The sequence below is a fragment of the Pan troglodytes genome, chromosome 6, assembly GCF_028858775.2.
Source record: "Pan troglodytes isolate AG18354 chromosome 6, NHGRI_mPanTro3-v2.0_pri, whole genome shotgun sequence".
In the NCBI taxonomy this organism is placed as follows: domain Eukaryota; kingdom Metazoa; phylum Chordata; class Mammalia; order Primates; family Hominidae; genus Pan; species Pan troglodytes.
The window spans coordinates 13,504,616-13,524,466 of record NC_072404.2 but is presented as its reverse complement, the minus strand read 5'-3'; the positions used below and the strand labels follow the sequence as shown (position 1 = coordinate 13,524,466).

The 19,851-nt window shown below is 40.4% G+C and overlaps 2 protein-coding genes across 8 annotated transcripts in view; one reads left to right on the top strand and one right to left on the bottom strand.

The window, feature by feature from the left end:
- The window catches only part of UMAD1 (UBAP1-MVB12-associated (UMA) domain containing 1), a 238,278-nt gene extending 226,023 nt beyond the window's left edge, over positions 1–12,255 (bottom strand). For 3 of the 7 annotated variants that reach the window (XM_063813760.1, XM_063813763.1, XM_054687038.2), the window contains exons 1-2: positions 12,157–12,249; positions 11,273–11,474 (exon numbers count right to left, since the gene is read on the bottom strand). The gene's annotated coding sequence lies outside the window, so the exon portion shown is untranslated. Of the gene's footprint in view, positions 1–11,272; positions 11,475–12,156 lie in introns of all 7 variants that reach the window. The other 4 variants (XM_063813759.1, XM_063813761.1, XM_024357571.3 and 1 more) reach the window with 3 other exon arrangements.
- Positions 12,256–12,506: 251 nt separating this feature from the next.
- On the top strand, positions 12,507–15,878 carry RPA3 (replication protein A3). Its single transcript, XM_009452642.5, has 4 exons — positions 12,507–12,641; positions 13,813–13,887; positions 14,970–15,078; positions 15,719–15,878. Exons 1-4 carry the CDS (start codon positions 12,543–12,545, stop codon positions 15,799–15,801), a joined length of 366 nt encoding a protein of 121 aa, XP_009450917.1. The 5' UTR covers positions 12,507–12,542; the 3' UTR covers positions 15,802–15,878.
- The last annotated feature ends 3,973 nt before the right edge of the window (positions 15,879–19,851 follow it).

The following is a 19,851-nucleotide window of genomic DNA, read 5'->3' as shown; positions in this document are numbered from 1 at the left end:
CACTTCTTTTAACACTCAGTCATTTGTTTGTTCACTATTTAATTCATTCAACCAACATCTTTTGAGGGCCCAAAATTGGCCAGGCACTGTGGTAGGCCCTAGACAAACAAAATTAGACAAGGCACTTTCTCCAAATTCAAGGAATTAACCAATCTACTTCCTGCCTCTTTATCCTACTTCTCTACCACCTCTCACAATGTCAATGGGCACAAAGCAAGGTGCTAAGTCCTGTATAAAACCAGCATCAACCATGCATTAACCATGCAAAATGTTACTCACATTCTAGTCTAGTCAAAAAGTATTGCTAGCTGTCTAATGACTTGCTTCAGACTGCTGAGTAAACAAGACAGCCAGCTGTTTTACAACAAAATGTATATAAAGAAACACACTAAAAAAATTGGTAATAACTATATCAACTGAAAATCAGAGACCATATCTCAAAGTCTGAGTCAAACTTCCATGAACTGCATGATCAATGGGTATTGACCAAGAAGTACAATCGACCAAGAGTATACTGCTTTACTCGGAAATCCTATCAAAGGAATGAATAAATGGCCAAGTGAGCAAACGAGCAATGTAAAACAGGAGCATGAACCACAAAGAAGATGTGGAAAATACTTTGTCCATCCCCACTGCCTGAGCTTAATTCTAAAATACAAGAGCTATATCTACCAGAAAAAAAGACTGCCAGACATCCCACTGCATGGAGACCCCAAAGTCTTACAGGACTAGATTTCCTCCCTTCCTTCTACCCCTCCCTGACAAGATCTTCTTCCACTTCCATTCAGAAGTCACAGCTCTTGCAAGGGGAGAGAGGGAGGAGTCAGGAGGGCAGTGGTTTGAATGGTGTGTAACTGCCCAAGGAGGACTCTGTAAAACAGAGTACAAGACAGGAAAAACTCTGAGCAGAAGAAAGAAAGAAGGTTGAATTTCAAGTTCAAAGAACTGTAAACTGCTCCTAATTCTTCAACTCACTCACAGACCTTTTAAAATCTGAGTCTCGGGAGACCCAATTTCCACCCAGCAGAGTCACATATGATGAATGCCTGTTAGCCTTTGGGAATTGAGTGAACCAGGGAATGTGTACATCCATCTGACTTTCAGGACCAGACTCAGAAACAAGAAGCTGCCAGCAATAAAAAGTTAAGTGAGGGAGACTAAAGTAATCTGACACAGTCTCTCCTTCAATGAGAGATCACCAGAATGAGATCAACATGAGGATGGAAAAATAAGTACCCAAAGCAATGGCCACAGGGAAAATAATATGGACAGGAGGCAGGAAAGTACGAGACAGAAGAGGGCAGTTCCCTGGCAAAGGCCCCAGCCTCCAGCCTGAAAACCTACAGCCCTAAATGGGAACAGGCATTCCTGTTTCCATACCCAAATGTTGCCTTTTGGCCTGCCACACCCTCCATCCTGTACCCTTATAAACCCCAAACCCCAGTCAAAAGACAAGCCACGCCCACCCTTGTCACAAGTCCTGCAAGGAGGTTCGGGGAGCTCTCCAACATTAGCTCTAGTACTAACATATACTTTTGTGGATTTGTAGATCCTTGTCCTTTCTGGTTTCTATGTAATTTTTTAAATCTTTTATTGATTTAGCCATATATTTTTAAAAATATTTAATCCAACTTTTTTAGATGGACTGTACAGGGAGTGATTTCTCTGAATGTCTGATTTGCTATATTACCAGAAAAATGTGCTCTGGTATTGCTTTGGGCTTTCTCTTTGGTTACAGAGGGGTTGCTCAAAGGTCATGCACCTGGCTTTTTGTACCACAAATGCTCTTTTAAGAGAGCAAATATGGGGATTCTGCTGGTTCCTGAGTACAACAAATCTGACTATACATTAACCAAGATCTCAGTGAAGGTTATAATAAAGTGTTGGGGAGGGACAGCATTAAAGGTAAAGGTAAGCCATGGCCAGAACCTGGAATGTCTTTCTTATATGCCATGCCAAGGAGTTTGGACTTAACAGTGATGCCGGAGGAAATCACTGGATGGAGAGTGATCAGTCTGATATTTTAGGTGGACCATTCTGGGTTCAGGATGCAGAATGGCTGGATTTGTAAATCAAGGTGCTTTTGGCACAAGTAACATTGCCACTTTAACCAGCTTAAACTTTGTTTTACTTATTAATTGTGGTAATAAACATATTACATAAAATTTATCATTTCAACAATTTTTAAGTGTACGGTTTAGTGGCATTAGGTACATTCACATTGTCCTGCAGCCATCACTACCATCCTGTTACAACTGAGGATCAAGCAAATAATGAGACATGTAAGCCTACAGCAAAATCACAATTTAAAACAAAGCAGACATTACAAGAGTAAAATATTACGATTACATTAGTTTTGGAAGAAATTAACCATCCACTTAGAATTCTATACCACAGAAAGATAATAAAACTATGCTTTGAGAACTCGAATGAAATAAACACTCAGAAAAACAAACATGAACTGATGAAGCTGTAAAAATATTAAGAAAATGATAAATATATGGGTAATTTCAAGCAAATATTAACTGCATAAAGCAATAATAATGTCTAGGCAGAGTTACAAGAATGTAAATTGTGGGATTACAAGAAATCAAAACAGAACTAAATCTCTAGACAACAGCATAAAAATTGGGAAAAGGTAAATGGAATTACAGGTTCTGTCTTGACCCAAAGTAACTTTCGACTTCAAGATTAATATGCATGCTTCTTAATCTGTCCATGCTGCTATAACAAAATACCATAAATTAGGTAACTTATAAACAGAAATTTACTTCTCACAGTCCTAGAGGCTGGAAAGTGTAAGATCAAAGCTCCAGTATATTCAGTGTCTGATGAATGCCCACTTTCTGGTTCACAGACAGCCATCTTTTCACTATAATTTCATATGGTTGAAGGAGCAAGGGATCTCTCTGACTCTTTTATAAGGGCATGAATCCAATTTATGTGCCCTCTCAAAGGCCCTACCTCCTAATACTATATGCCATCACCTTAGGGGTTAGGATTTCAGCATATGAATTGGGTGGGGGGAGAGAGACAAACATTCGGACCATGGCAGCAGGTTAAAATTTGTAGGGTGGGCCCCCCCCCCAAACAAGAATACAGAATGTATAACATTCAAATTAATACAGACTGATAACATTAAAGAAAAAAGTAACAAAAAAATCAATGCAAAAGAAGGCAAGAAAGGAAAAAATAACAACAAAACAGAACACATAGGAAGCAAAAAAATGACGTGGAAATTAATCCTGCTATGGTTTGAATATGTTCCCCAAAGTTCATGTGTTAGAAACTTAATTGCCAATGCAACAGTGTTGAGAGCTGGGACCTATAAAAGGTAACCAGGTTATGAGAGCTCTGACCTCATAAATGGATTAATGCCATTATTGCTAGAGTGGGTTAAGTTATTGGGGGAGTAGTTTCCTGAAAAAAAGCATTAGTTAGTCCCCTTCCCTTACATTTCTCTCATGGTCTCTTGCCTTTCTGTCTTCCTCATAACAAGCCCTTGCCAGATGTGGGTCCCTGGACCTTGGACATCCAAGCCTCTAGAACTATAAGACATCATTTTCTTTCCTTTTTTATTCTTTTCTTTCTTTTTTTTTTTTTTTTGAGATGGAGTCTCGCTCTTGTCGCACGGGCTGGAGTGCAGTGGCACAATCTTGGCTTACTGCAATCTCCACTTCCTGGGTTCGAGCGATTCTCCTGCCTCAGCCTCCTGAGTAGCTGGGATTACAGGCATCCGCCACCATGCCTGGCTAATTTTTGTACTTTTAGTAGAGACAGGGTTTTGCCATGTTGGCCAGGCTGGTCTCAACTCCTGACCTCAGGTGATCCACCCACCTCGGCCTCCCAAAGTGCTGGGATTACAAGTGTGAGCGACCGCGCCCGGCCTTTTTTTTTTTCTTTCTTTCTTTTTTGAGACAGGGTCTTACTCTGTCGCCCAGGCTGGAACACAGTGACACAATCTTAGCTCACTGCAACCTCCACCTCCTGAACTCAAGCCATCCTCCCACCTCAGCCTCCCAAGTAGCTAGGACCACAGGCACGCACACCACCATGGCCAGCTAATTTTTGTATTTTTTGTAGAGATGGGCTTTCACCATGTTGCCCAGGCTTGTCTCGAACTCCTCAATTCAAGGGATCTACCTGCCTCGGCCTCCCAAAGTGCTGGGATTACAGGAGTGAGCCAATTCCCCTGCCAATTTTATTTTCTTTATAAATTACCCAGTCTGTGGTATTCTGTAATAGCAACACTACATAGACTAAGACAAATCATAATACATCAGTAGCCACAATCAATATAAATGGACAAAAGAGAGAAAAAATGAATCGCCAGCTATATGCACTATTTACAAGACAGACACACCTGGAACGTAAGAATACAAAAAAAGTTAAAGCTGTCAGGCCAACACAAACACAAATAACAGAAGGGCCACACTGTATAAAGTCTATGGTTTCCTGGAGAAAACTTAAGCGGAGAAAACTTAAGCAGAGAAACAGCAAATCACTCATGATCTGTCAAACGCTAGTGCTCTCTTAGAAAGGAATCCATCCCCCATACATCTAGGCAATTACGTCCTAATGGAAATCTCCTGATTTAGAAGGAAGTGACTTCTTTAAGAAGAAGGAGGCCACTGGAGCCCACTGGCTGGTATCAGCCTGTTTTAACCTTCAGCTGAGACCTCCCAGGCCAGCTGTCAGCTAAGCTACAAAAGAAATGAGGAAATGAGCATTCAAGCCCATGGGTCTTGTCTCCCCTAGGTGAGATATAGGATGGAAAAAGATAAAACAAATAAATTCTAACCAAAAGACAGCTGGCACGTCTGTAATAGTAGCAAACAACAACAACAAAAACTTTAAAGCCAAGCCAGGCACAGTGACTCCCACCTGTAATCCTAGCACTCTGAGAGGCCAAGGAGGGAGGCTTGCTTGAGCCTAGCAGTTATGGACCAGCCTGGGCAACAAAGAAAGAACCCGTCTCTACAAAAGAAAGATTTTATTTTAAATTAGCTGGGTGTGATGGCACGTGTCTGCAGTCCCAGCTACTCGGGAAGCTGAGCCTTGAGCTCAGGAGTTCAAGGCTGCATTGCACCACAATCACGCCACTGCAGTCCAGCCTCAGCAACAGAGGAAGACCCTGTCTCTTAAAGAAATGTATATATATAGCAAAAGTCATCAGGGCTTCAAGGAGAAATTTGACAATGCTACCATCTATAGGCTATGTCACATATTTATCGATAATTGAGATATTAAGCAGACAAAAAGAAAACAGAATTATGTGAACACTGCAATTTACACACTGGATCCAACAACTGGAAAATACATTTTTTTGCCAAGCACACATGAAAAATTGTCCATGTTCCTAATAAGCCTTAAAGCAAGCCTCACATAATTTCAAAGAATTAGTCTCATATAATTGCAAAGAATTAGACAAACCATACCCTCAGATTATAATGCAGTTTCACTGGGAATTATCAAAATAACTTTAATAAAACCTATACATTTTGAAACAAAAATAATGCAAGGGTCAAAAAAAGAAATATGCTGAAAACTAGAAAATACCTAGAACTTAATGTACACCTGCTTATAAAAACTTGTGGGAAATGTCTAAAGCTCTAGTCAAAGATAACTATAATGATCTAAAAGGTTTTATAGGTGAACACTACCAAACACTCAATAGATAATTTCAATTTTATGTACAATCTTGGAGAGTAAATAAAAGAAACACTCCACACTAATTTCACAAAACTAGTGTAACTGATACGGACAAGCGGCAGAAGGGTGGGGTCCCTGGCGAGGGCTCCACCCTTAAGCCAGGACCCATAGCCCTAAATGTGAACAGGCTGTTTTTGCACCCAAATGTTGCCTTTTGGCCCAATATGTCACCCCTATTCTGTGCCCATATAAACCCCAAACCCCAGGCTCCATGAGCAGAAGAGTGGCAGAGCAGCAGAATGGTGCAGCAGAGGAGAGAAGAGAGGAAGCATCTGAGTGTCGAGGGGAGTTTGGCTGGGGACGGTCAGAGAGGAGATTGGCCATGGGACAGCCGAACTCCAAGGGAAGATCATCTTCCCACTCCATCCCCTCTCCAGCTCCCCATCTGTATGAGTTCATTTTCATACTGCTGATAAAGACATACCTGAGACTGGGTAATTTATAAAGAAAAAGGGGTTTAATGGACTCACAGTTCCACGTGGCTGGGGAGACCTCACAATCATGGCGGAAAGCAAAAGGTACGTCTTACATGGTGTCAGAAGAGAGAATTAAAAAAAAAAAAAAAAAAAAAAAATCCAGCGAAAGGGGTTTCCCCTTATAAAGCCATCAGATCTCGTGAGACTTATTCACTACCACGAGAACAGTATGGGGGAAACTGTCCCCATGATTCAGTTCTCTCTCATCGGGTCCCTCCCACAACACATGGGAATTATGGGAGCTACAATTCAAGATGAGATTTGAGTGGGGACACAGCCAAACCGTATCACCATCCCACTGAGAGCCACCTCCATCACTCAATAAAATGCCCACATTCACCATCTTTCAAGCCCATGTAACCTGATTCCTCCTCGATGCTAGACAAGAATTCAGGATGCACTGGGTGTGGGAACCCAAAAAGGCTGTCACACTGACTCTACTGAGCTATTTAACACTTAAGCCATTCCCAGACGGCAGGGCTAAAAGAGCACTGTAATGCCCCTAGACACTGCCGTGGGGCTGGAGGCCCAAATCACTCACCCCAACTCCTGCACCTGCTCACCTGCATGCTCCCCCTCCCGTAAGGGGTTTGAGTACACGGCAGCAGCCGAGCAAACGAGCCACACCCTGGTTCCAAGTCCCACAAAGGGGTCCAGGGAATTCTCCTGTCTTATAACCATAATGCCAAATTTTGACAAGGACTATACAAAAAAGGAAAATTACAGACCAATCTCGCTCATGAACATAGATTTAAAAAAAAAATCCTAAACAAAAACAACAGCAAATCAAATCCAGGAATATATATAAATAAATATTATATATATTTATTTATATAATAAATATAAATATAAATTATATTTATATTTATATAAATATATTATATATTTATATTATATATAATATTATATATAATAAATATAAATATATATTTATATAAATTATATATAAATATAAATTATTTATATAATAAATAAATAAATATATAAATATATATATAAAAGACAATATATCATAACCAAGCTTCCAAGAATGTCAGCTTGGTTCAAACACTGAAAAATACATACTCATTTCAATCATCTCAATTAAGGCAAAAAATGCATTTGATCAAATTCCATAACCATTCAATTAAAATGCTTATCAAACTAGGAATAGAAGGAAAATTCCTTAACCTAATAAACAGAAATTCAAGTTGGGAAGGACTTCGGGGAATACTCCTTAAAGGAAGCTGAATCTCATGGAGGTATACTCTTGCGGGTCCACTTCTCTGCCACATAGAACATGGATTTACTTGATAGCTGAAGCTCCATCACTTACCTGGCCTATGAGATAACCATAAATATGGAACTAGATATTGAATGTAGAAGTACAGAAAGACAGAAAGAACCTGGGGCCCTGAGTCTTAGTGCACTACCACATAAGTACTAAGTTGCACAGCTGTGGACTTCTTTCACATGTGAGAATAAGCGTTTGTGCATTAAAGATACTTTTGTTTATGCAGCCAAACCCCATCTTGACTTAAACACTATTTCTATTCAAAATGGTACTGAAGGCTCTATCCTAGGCAAAAGGTAAGAAAAATAAATAAAATATGTAAGAATTCTTAAGAAACAAAACTATAATTATTCAAATATGAATAGAAAATTCCAAAAAAACTGATAGAAAATTCTTAAAATGGCATTTCTATATACCAAAACAATCAGTTAAAATCTTTAACTTAAAAAATGATACCATTCATAATAGCAACAAAAACAAGGTATCTAGGAATAAATCTAAGCTAAAAGTCAAAACTTTTATGTAGAAAAGTATGAGACTTTTTGGAAAGATTTTAAGAGGACCAAAATGGCTCAAGGATAGTAAGAGCTGACATTCAGCTGTTACTTTTCCTGAAATACATCCAAGGATTCAATGCAATTTTGATCAAAATTCCAACACAGTTTTTCCTGGAAATTCATAAGCTACATTCTATACAGAACAGCAAAGAGACAAAAATAACCAAGACATTCCTGAGAACACAGCCCCAGACATCAAAAGTTATGATAAGGCTACACTATTAAAGAAAATAGGTAGTGGTTCAGGGATAGAAAAATAGATCCATAGAATAGAATTGACTCCACACATATCTGTAAACTTAAGGTGACAAGTGAAGGTGGCAAAAAGGTGATACAGTCAAATCACATTAGGACAACTGAAATTAAAACAGAGATTGGAGACTTATCTGACAACATACATGAAGAGTGAATTCTAGATGACGGACTATTAAATATGAAAGGCAAAACTCTAAACATTTTAGGAAAAATAGAATACCTTTAAGAGTACGATGTATCAAAGAATTCATAAATGAGATTTTAATGGACTTTTCTCCTACATTAAACTTAAGGGGGAAAATGTTTAACTATATTAAAAGAGGTCTTTCTAATAAAAAAAAAAAAAGGACGGAATGAAGGAAGGAAACGGAAAGATAGGCCAAAAACAGACAACACTTGTACCATTACAATATCTCACTAATAAAAAGCTCTTAAAAGTAAGAAAAAGAAAAATCAAGGAAAAAAAGATAAACATAAATAACCAATAAAAATCTGAAAAAATGTTCAAACTTTTCAGTAATCAGGGAGTGCAAATTAGGGTCACGACAAAAAAACACTTCATATCCATCAAATTGGGGGGAAAAACTCCAAGAGTTGCCAAGAATATACAATAACTGTAAACTGTCTTATACTCCAGGTAAGAGAGTAAACTGGTACCACCATTTAGGGAAATCATTTTTTTACTAGTGGCAGAGATCCAAGTTACCCCAAGTTACCGGTGGCCTATCCTTACGGGTCAGTAGCAACTTCAGTCCTTGCCTCCTCAGACGAAAAAATTTGACTGAGGGGCATAAAGCAGAAAAAGAGACCCAGGCAAGTTCCAGAGCAGGAATGGAAGTTTACTTTAAAAGGCCTTAAAACAGGAAGAAAGGAAGGTGTGCTTGTTAGAGACCCAAGCAGGAATGTGAAGGTTAAAGAGAGTAGGTCAAGTGTCCGATTTAACAGTTGATCCTTTTTTTTTTTTTTTCGTTTGTTTGTTTGTTTGTTTTTTTTGAGAGGGAGTCTCGCTCTGTGGCCCAGGTTGGAGTGAAGTGGCGCGATCTCGGCTCACTGCAAGCTCCGCCTCTCGGGTTCACGCCATTCTCCTGCCTCAGCTTCCCGAGTAGCTGGGACTACAGGCACCCGCCATCACGCCTGGATAATTTTTTGTATATTTAGTAGAGACAGGGTTTCACCATGTTGACCAGCGTGGTCTTGAACTTCTGATCTGAGGTGATCCACCCGCTTCAGCCTCCCAAAGTGCTGGGATTACAGGCGTGAGCCACCACGCCCGGTCCCGATCCTAGGACTTTTACAAGCTTGTCTCTTTCCCATGATCCTTTCCTTAGGATAGGCAGCCGGCAGGCACAGAGCCCTCCTTAGCCCTGGGAAGTGTTTTTAGGGAGTTACATGCACGCCCATCTGAGGCTTGCTTCCTTTTTCCGGTGGAGTGTACCTGGAAGATCATACTTTACCATTTTTGTCTCTTAATATGCATGCCCAGGAAGCTGTTTCTCCCTCGGGTCTACATTCAATTAACATTTTGATAACAGGTGTGGACCATCAGGAAATGGCCTCTCCCTGGCGCTGCAGAATTATCATTTTTAGAGAAGCAAATTCGGTAATTGCCAAACCATCCCCCAACATTTCTAGTGGGTTGGGGGAGAGCCCACTACTGTCCCACTCATGCCTACCTGTAACAGAAAAAAAAATATGATCTACGTACATTCGTCAACATAGATGAATCTCAAAAACAAACAAAAGAAGTCAGAAGATACATACGTTTCTGTTTATATAAAGGTCAAAGACTGGCAATATTAAACAACATACCATTTAGCAACGCCTGCATGTGTGATAAAACCACGTAGAAAAGCTTAGGAAGCTTAACACAAATTTCAAGATAGTGTTTACTTATGGCTGTAGCAAGGAGGGCTTCATTGGGGAAGTGCAAACTGGTAAAATTTACTGGTAACTGGTAAAGTTCCATTTCTTCAGCTGAATGACAGGCCCCATGGATTCATTTCATTTCTCTCAAAACTATGCAAATCGGCTAGCTATACTTTTTTCTGTACATCATGTATTTTATAATATTTTAAGTGACTCAAAAATACACGAAAAAGCTGTTTTAAATCATCTTCCTGCTCATCTCCCTGTTTTAAAAGAAAGCCTTTGCTTAAAAGTGGTCTTTCTAACTGCAGGTAAACAACGACATTAACATCTGGTACTCTCAGGACTGCTCTTTAAAAAAAAAAAATCACTATTACAGGGTACGCACCAAGGCTCACACCTGTAATTCCAGTACTTTGGGAGGGAGACGGGGGAGGGAGGGATCGCCTGAGCCCAGGAGTTTGAGATAAGCCTGGTCAACATGGCGAGGCCCCATATGAACAAAACAAACAAACAAACAAAAAATCTTTATTAGCTGGGTGTGGTGGTATGTGCTTATAGTCCCAGCTACTTGGCAGGCTGAGGTGAGAGGCTCGCTTAAGCCTACGAGTTAAAGGCTGCAGTGAGCTATGCGCATGCCACTGCACTCCAGTCTGGGTGACAGAGAGAGAGATCTTGCCTCAAAAAAAAAAAAAAAATGCTATTAAAGACATTGATGTGTGTACTCTCCCCTATATAATGCACATCAACTTGCTTTGCAAAACAATGCTAAAGTACAAAAGACTTAAAGCTGTAATATAAAATAGACTTTATTGACTTGCACCAATACAACCACTTTTTTATACACCACTGACACACATTCTACATCTGTTTAATGAAATCCTTTAAAGTACTGTTACTGAGTAAAACTAAGACAAACCTATTAAGTGCTAAGGAAACACTAAGGGAGACTATCATTTAATTATCGTACATGAGATTCCAATCTTAAATTGCCACGTGAAGTCTCAAAATGGATCTTTTTTGCTTAAGGGAATTTGAACGATGACAATTCTGTAGCTTTGGGCCAATTCACAGACTCAGTTTCCACAACGTTATAATACCCAATTAAAACTTCTGTCCAATTTCCACCGTACCGTTTGAAGGTATTTTTATGTGCACTCATTCTAGAATATTCCTGGCAAGGCCGCCGGCTTCGGGTCACAAGATGAGCCAGGGACAGATTGGAGACTACCCCCAAATCTCCCAGGAATCGGTTGTCTTCCAGACCTCCAGATCGCCCTCCAGAGTCTCGCAGTGTGGAGGGCAACGACAGAAAGACTGCTGAGGGGGTTTAAACTGTTGAGTCAAACATATGGCCAAAAGTCAGAGTCAACTGGGACCTTGCAAATCATTCCGCCTAACCCTTCGTTTTGCAGATGGGGAAAACACGCCTCAGAAGGGAGAACCCTAGCTCGGGGAACCCTAGCTCGGGGTCTAACAACGATTTAAGCTTGTCTCCCCTAGTACTGGCCAGTGGTTCTTCCCCGTTACCCATCCTTAAGTGCTTCTATTGGCTGCCAACACGGAGGGGTTAGCGGGGTGAAAGAACTGGCGCCTCCGCAGTGTGGCCAGGTTGGGCTAAAAAACGTCTTAGAAGTAATCGGATCAATCTCTCTTCTTACAGGTGGAGAAAGTGGAGAAAGTAGAGTGACGCAGCTAAGGGAGTAAATCGACACTCAGCCAACAAGTGGCAAAAGCCTGAAGAAAGTGATCAAGATCACTGATGACCCCGCTCCCCATCTCCAAGGGGGCGGGTATCACAACCCCGACGCCACACCACGTATCATTCAGCAAAACTCCCGCGCCTCCCACGCAGAACTGGGAAGAGGGAAGGCGGGACAACAGTGAACAGCTGGTACGCAGCACCCACAGCACCGCGGCAGCAGCTAGTGCCGACTCCCGCCTAGCTCTTTTGACTCTGTTCGCGGGAAGAATGGGGAAACAGTAAGGTTGCGGCGCCTCCCGCGAGACGAGGTACCTGAGGCTGGCGCCGCAGTCCCCCGCCGCACCAGCACCGGAGCTTCACACCCCACTTCCGGGGTCAAGTCACCGCCGGGAATCCTGTGATCGCAGAAAGGTAGTCTCAGGTTCCGCCCCTATCCAAGTCCCGCCTCCACTGCCTCTCGCGCTGTATCTGTCAACTTCCGGGACGCCGCGCGTCACTAAGCAGCCAATCTCCACTTCCGGACTCATCCAGCCCCTTCTCCACCCCTTGCGATTTAGGTTTCCGCGCATTTAATTGGCGAAGCTGGAGCGCTAGTCTTCGCTGATTGGTGCCGAGGAATCTGCCCCATAGACACCCGCGGGGCGCACAGTTTCAGTCGTCCGTGGGTTTCCCGCCAGCCGCAGTCTTGGACCATAATCATGGTGGACATGATGGACTTGCCCAGGTCGCGCATCAACGCCGGCATGCTAGCTCAGTTCATCGACAAGCCTGTCTGCTTCGTAGGGAGGCTGGAAAAGGTGTGCGGGTTCGCAGTCATGGGCTCCCAAGTCCGTAGCTGGAGGGAGGGACCCCGCCTGGATAACGGGGGATGAAAAAGGACGGAAAGCCTCCGATCACTGCGCTCCCGACTCTTTTATTTTGCACAAGGAACTTTTTGGAAATTCTTTAGCCGTTGTAGCCCCATTTTGGCGCTCTTTTATGGCACGGAAACAGTGTTTTCAAATGCTGAGTTCTGAATTCCAGTGCCCGTCGCCTCCGTTCTAGCCGTGCTTACGTAAGGGAAATTATAAACACCACTCCCACATCTACCTTCAGATTTCTTAGTTTACTCAGACGTGACGGACGCAGACAAAACTAATCTGCTGGTTTCCTTCTCTTCTGAAATTACTTATTTTTGCAAACCTCGTTTCCTCGTTGTAATCGCTTCTCTGTAAAACATGCCTTGGTTGTCCGCTTTGGGTCCCGTAGTAACGAGTTATTTAACCCCAGTATTAAAGTGAAGTTCTCTCATTCTACAGGCGAGAAACAGGCCCAAAGTCTTGAAATCAGTGACCTGAAAAGCTGAGGAAAAGAAAACTATTATATAAAGACTTATTTAGTAGCTCATTTCATCCACACATCCTCTTCCTTAAATGAGTGTTGCTCTGACTTCCCAAGTAGGGAAACTGAGTAGGAGTGGTAGGTGGTTGACTAAAATGCTCAGAAACTCGGCAAATGGCAAAGCTGGCATTCAAACGCGATCTGACAGCGCTCTTTACAGCTGCTTCCCAGGAGTAGGACCCAGATATTCTAGCAACCAGTTCTCCTTTTACTTCATCATGCCTGTTTTTTAAAACATACCCTCCGTGGGATATGTACTGTCTAAATCATGAGTGCCAGCAGATTTCACTTTTAGGGTGGGCTTCCTTTAATTTGTTATCAGAATAGGGTTGCCATATTTAGCAAATACAGAACCTACTTAACACTACAAAAAAAAATCCTTGTTTATCTGAAATTCAGAATTAACTGTGTGTTCCATGAACAGATTTGATAACAAGATTATAATTTGAACCAATAAGTTGAATAAACTGAATGAATAAACTGTTCAAGAAACAGTTGATTTGTGCTCAACTAAGGATCAATGTACTCATCTTTTGTCAAACTTTGTTGTTGTTTTAGTGAGATTTTAATTATATGTTTCGTTTTTAGATTCATCCCACCGGAAAAATGTTTATTCTTTCAGATGGAGAAGGAAAAAATGGAACCATCGAGTTGATGGAACCCGTATGTTTAAGTATTAATAAGTCTCTTATATATTATAGTTAATTCTTCATCTTGATTTGGTTTGTTGCTGATGTTTCTAATTTTTGCAATGGATTTAAAAAGGATGAGCTGGTAAAACATCCCTGGCTGTAAAATTTAATTCTTTTACTATACTCTCGTTATATTTCCTTTTACATTTTTAACCAATGATTTTTTGGGCGTCATGATTTTTTAACATATCCCATAAATGTTGGATAACAATTCTCATTCCTTATGAAAGACCATAAAATCACATAAGAAAAATTTACGTTGCTTTTTTCTTCCTCAAGAGGTTTTTTGTTTCGTTTTTGTTTTTTTGTTTTGAGACAGGGTCTCACTCTGTTGCCCCAGGTGGAATGCAGTGGCACCATCGTGGCGCACTGCAGCCTTAGCCTCCCAAGATCAAGTTGCTCCCATGTCAGCCTCCCCAGTAGCTGGGACTACAGGCATGCTTAACCATGCCTGGCTAATTTTTGTTTTGTTTTGTTTTGTTTTTTGTAGAGATGGCATCTCCCTATGTTCCTCAGGCTGGTCTTGAACTCTTGGTCTCAAGCAATCCTCCTGCCTCGACCAGCCCCTCAAGAGTTTTCAATTTTATTTTATTTTCTATTTTTGTTCATATATTTCCAGTTTTTACTTATTTATGTTGGCATTTTATGTTTAACATACTTAAAACTTTTTTTGGTATTTTGTGAAGACAAATCCATATGCTGTTTGGTTAATGTATACAGAACACATTGTGAAATACAGATTATAGAAGATTCCTCTCATAGGAAATTACTGCTTATAGAAATGCTGGACGTTTTCAATAGTGATTTTGTCTTTAACTTGAATTGTAGCTTTGGACTTGAAGCTACTACTAAAGGTAGCAGGAATTTTAACATGCTGACAGTTAAGTACTCAAACATTTGTTAACAAGTTACATTTTAACTTTTACACTGGTAATTCTTAAAATTACTTTGTTACTTGAAGTGATAGATTAGTAACCTGTATAACAGTTTTCCAAAATAATTGTCAACTGAAAATGTGATATCACCAAATCGATGTCTTGTTCTGTGTCTTAGCTTGATGAAGAAATCTCTGGAATTGTGGAAGTGGTTGGAAGAGTAACCGCCAAGGCCACCATCTTGTGTACATCTTATGTCCAGTTTAAAGAAGATAACCATCCTTTTGGTAAATAAAGCATTCTAGTATTGACTGGTTTTATGTAATTACATAACATACAGTTTTATATAACTGTATGTTATTACATACATTTTGTATTACATACAAAATTGTATGTATTACATACAATTACATAACATACAGGAAAACAGTTTTATTTTTAGTTTGATATATATTGGTCTAGAGTTTTAGTACTGCCACATTTTCAATTTCTATAGAATTTTGTGATCGTAAAGGAAAATGGGGGTACATTTTGTTTTGGCCTGCTTTTAAGTAGTGCTTATATATGTAAGAAACTCAGTAAAGATTAATTAATGTTTGTTGAAGGATAATTTTTTTAAATATAACGAAAATAGTATTCTGTTTTTGTTGTAATATCTGAATTGAAGGAACTGAATAATGCATAACACCCAAAACACTACCAGGCAGAAACTGCCTGTATAATGAACATCAAAATGGATGGTACTCCCATGTCTTTTTTTTTTTGGCGCCACAGTTAAATACAAGAATCCATAATCCATATCTCCATTTTTAGAAAACTCACTTCCAAAAGGGTGAGAAAAAGGAAATAGGTAAAAATATCTTAGATAATAATTGATGTTACAACTTTCCATTGTAGATTAAATGTTTGCTTAAATGTTTCTTTCAGATCTTGGACTTTACAATGAAGCTGTGAAAATTATCCATGAGTTCCCTCAGTTTTATCCTTTAGGGATTGTGCAACATGATTGATCTTGATGGATTTTCATACGATTGTAAATGAGCTATATTAAAGTCTATTAAAGGAAGCCCTTCTTGTTTGAGGGAGAGATTTCTGTGCTTTCTCATATTTAATTTGTTGTTTTTAAGATATTCCAACCTAGAGTTTTTGATGGAACTGATATATTGATAGTTCTCACCTAAGTCCTTTTATAAAGAATTGCTACTCCAATATATGGTCAGATTAGATGCAAGAATAAAGCAGTTGTCCAAGTCTAGGTTTCTATTTTATTAATAAAAACTAAAATGGTACATACTATTGGTCATTTCATTTTCATTCTTTTAATCATGTATTCAAGCACAAACTTGAAATTTCATAGCCATAAGGTCAAGATTTAGACCTACCAAATAAAACCTTGGGCCAGCTCTGTTAAGGATTTGCTCACCTTTTCCCAAACTATACCTTGATAATTATTTCCTTGATACCCTACTTACAAAATGAAGTAGATGACATTAAAAAGGCAAACAGAGACTGGGCGCGCTGGCTTACTCCTGTAATCCCAGCACCTTGTGAGGCCGAGGCGGGTGGATCATCTAAGGTCAGGAGTTTGAGACGAGCCTCACCAATATGATGAAACCCCGTCTCTACTAAAAATACAAAAATTAGCCGGGCGTGGTGACATGCGCCTGTAATATCAGCTACTCAGGAGGCTGAGACAGGAGAATCACTTGAACCTGGGAGGCGGAGGTTGCAGTGAGCCAAGATTGCACCATTGCACTCCAGCCTCGGCAAAGAGTGAAGCTCCGTCTCAAAAAAAGGCAAACAGAATCTTACATCTTCTGTAATCTGTGAAGTATCTCTTTTTCTGGCTTGGTTTGGTTTTGTTTTTGTAGAGACAGGATCTCACTCTATTGCCCAGGCTGGAATACGGTTGTGCAATCATAGCTCACTGCAGCCTTCAACTTCTGGGCTCAGCCTCCCAAGTAGCTCAGACTACAGATGGGCACTACCACGCCCAGCTAGATTTTCCTAAATTTCCGTGTAGAGATGGGGTCTCACTGTGTTTCCCAGGCTGGTCTCAAACACCTAGCCTCAAGCAATGCTACCGCCTTAGCCTCCCAAAGTGTTGGGATTACAGGTGTGTAACAACCATGCCCAGCCTTCCTGGGTTTTAAAATAGCATTTACTAAATTCCAAACAAGGAATATATGATCATTGAAAGAGTTGGTGGAATCATTTGACTTTCTTTTTATTCTTTTCACCTGTCTAATCTTTAGTATGGAATCTCTCTCTAGCACCATGTTGGGGGTGAGCAGGGAAGATGTGGCAGATTTGGAATAAGGTAGTGTAGAATAACCGATGACCTACGTGGCCAGTTAAGTTTTATGGCTTGACCCATTCCCTTGAATAAGGAAATAATTCTAAATCCATATAGATTATTGTAAATTATACCCAAAATACTTAGTTTTAATTAGTGTAATCTTAAATTTCAACTTCTGTCATTCCAAAAATACTCTGCTCATTACTTGAGGGGCATTGCCATAGCCATTTACGGTAAAGCATTCTGTTACATGAAATGAAGACAACTGTACAGTTATACGCTGTATAATGACCTTGGTCAATGACAGACTGCATATATGATGGTGGTCCCATAAGATCATAATGGAACTGAAAAATTCCTGTCTAAAGACAAAGGCATCGTAACATCTTAGCACAATGCATTACTCACATGTTTGTGGTGATGATGGTGTAAACAAGCCGCACAGCAGGCTGCATATAAAAGTATGACACATAGAATTATGTATGGTACATGATACTTGATAATAAAATACCATGTTACTGGCTATGTGTTTACTATTTATCATTATTTTAAACTGTACCCCTACTTACAGGAAAAAAGGTAGCTGTAAACAGCCTCAGGAGAGTCCTTCAGGAGGTCTTCCCAAAGAAGACCTTGTTATAGGAGATGACAGTTCCCTGCATGTTATGGCCCTTGAAGAACTTCCACTGGGACAAGATATGGAGGTAGAAGACAGTGATATTGATGATCCTGTATAGGCCTAGGCTAGTGTGTGTGCTTGTGTTTTAGTTTTTAACAAAAAAGTTAAAATATAAAAAGAAAATTTAATTTTGAAAATAGAAAAAAGTTCATAAGAATACAAAGAAAAATATTTTTGTTCAGCTGTACAGCGTGTTTTAAGCTAAGTGTTATTCAAAAAGAGTGAAATGTTTTTTTAAAATTTACTGTACCTTTTTTATTTATTTACTTATTTTTTTGAGATGGAGGCTCGCTCTGTCACCTGGGCTGGAGTGCAGTGGCATGATCTCAGCTAACTGCAACCTCTGCCTCCGAGGTTCAAGCAATTCTCCTGCCTCAGCCTCCCGAGTAGCTGGGACTACAGGCGTGTCACTATGCCCAGCTAATTTTTGTATTTTTAGTAGAGACAGGGTTTCACCATGTTGGTTGGCCAGGATGGTCTCAATCTCTTGACCTCGTGATCTGCCTGTCTTGGCCTCCCAAAGTGCTGGGATTACAGGCATGAGCCACCACACCTGGCCTACTGTACCTTTTCTGTGTTCTATGTGTGGTGGTGCATGCCTATAGCCCCAGCTACTTGGGAGGCTAAAGTGGCAGGATAGCTCAAGCCCAGGAGTTCGAAACTGCAGTGAGCAACAATCATGCTGCTGTACTTCAGCCTGCGCAACACAGCAAGACCCCATCCAAAAAAGAAAAGTTAAAACAAATTTAAAGGTGCATAAATTTAAAAAGCTACAATAAGCAAGGGTTAATTTATTATTGAAGAAAGAAAAATATATTTTTATAAATTTAGTGTGGCCTAAGTATGTAAAGTCTACAGTAGGGTTCAATAATGTCCTAGGCCCTCACATTACTCACCACTCACTCTCTGACACCTGGAAGCAACTTTCAGTCTGCAAGCACAAGTTATGGTAAGTGCCCTATACAGGTGTATCTTTTTTTTTTCTTTTAAAGACAGGGTCTTGCTCTGTTGCTCAGACAGGAGTGCGTCTCCCACCTCAGCCTCCTGAGAAGCTAGGACTACAGGTACACACCACTACATCCAGTGAATTTTTGTATTTTTTGGTAGAGATGGGGTCTCACTATGTTACCCGGTCTGGTCTTGAACTCATTTTTTAATCTTCTATACTGTAATTTTTTTTTTTTTTTTTTTTTGAGATGGAGCCTTGCTCTGTCACCCAGACTGGAGTACAGTGGCATGATCTTGGCTCATTGCAACCTCTGCCTCCCAGGTTTAAGAGATTCTCTTGCCTCAGCCTCCTGAGTAGCAGGGATTACAGTCGACCACCATTGAGCCTGGCTAATTTTTGAATTTTTAGTAGAGATGGGGTTTCGTCATGTTGGCCAGGCTGGTATCAAATCCCTGACCTCAAGTAATGTGCCCACCTCGGCCTCCCAAAATGCTAGGATTACAGGCATGAGCCACTGTGCCTGGGCTATACCATATTTTTACTGTATCTTTTCTACGTTTAGATATACAAATACTGACCATTCTGTTAAAACTGCACAAAGTCTTCAGTACAACAACATGCTGTACAGGTTTGTAGCCCAGGAGCAATAGGATATATCATCTCAGTTTGTGTAAGTATGTTCTGTGAGGTTCACACGATAATGAATTTGTCTAATGATTCATTTCTCAGAACGTATTCTCATTCAGAGACTAGTTGAAAATGAGGGGAGACATCACTCAGTCTCAATAACAGTGTTGTCTTGAATGCCAGAGGAGTCTGCATTAATCCATTTTCACACTGCTGTAAAGATGATCCCCGAGAATGGGTAATTTAAAAACAAAGGAGGCTTAATTGACTCACAATTCCACATGGCTGGGGAGGCCTCAGGAAACTTACAGTCATGGTGGAAGGGGAAGGAGGCACCTTCACAAGGCAGCAGGAGAGAGAGAGAGAGAGCAAGAGCAGGGAAAACTGCCTTATAAAACCATCAGATCAGCTGAGCACAGTGGCTCACTCCTATAATCCTAGCACTTTGGGAGGCCGAGGTGGGTGGATCATTTGTGGTCAGACGTTCAAGACCAGCCTGCCCAACA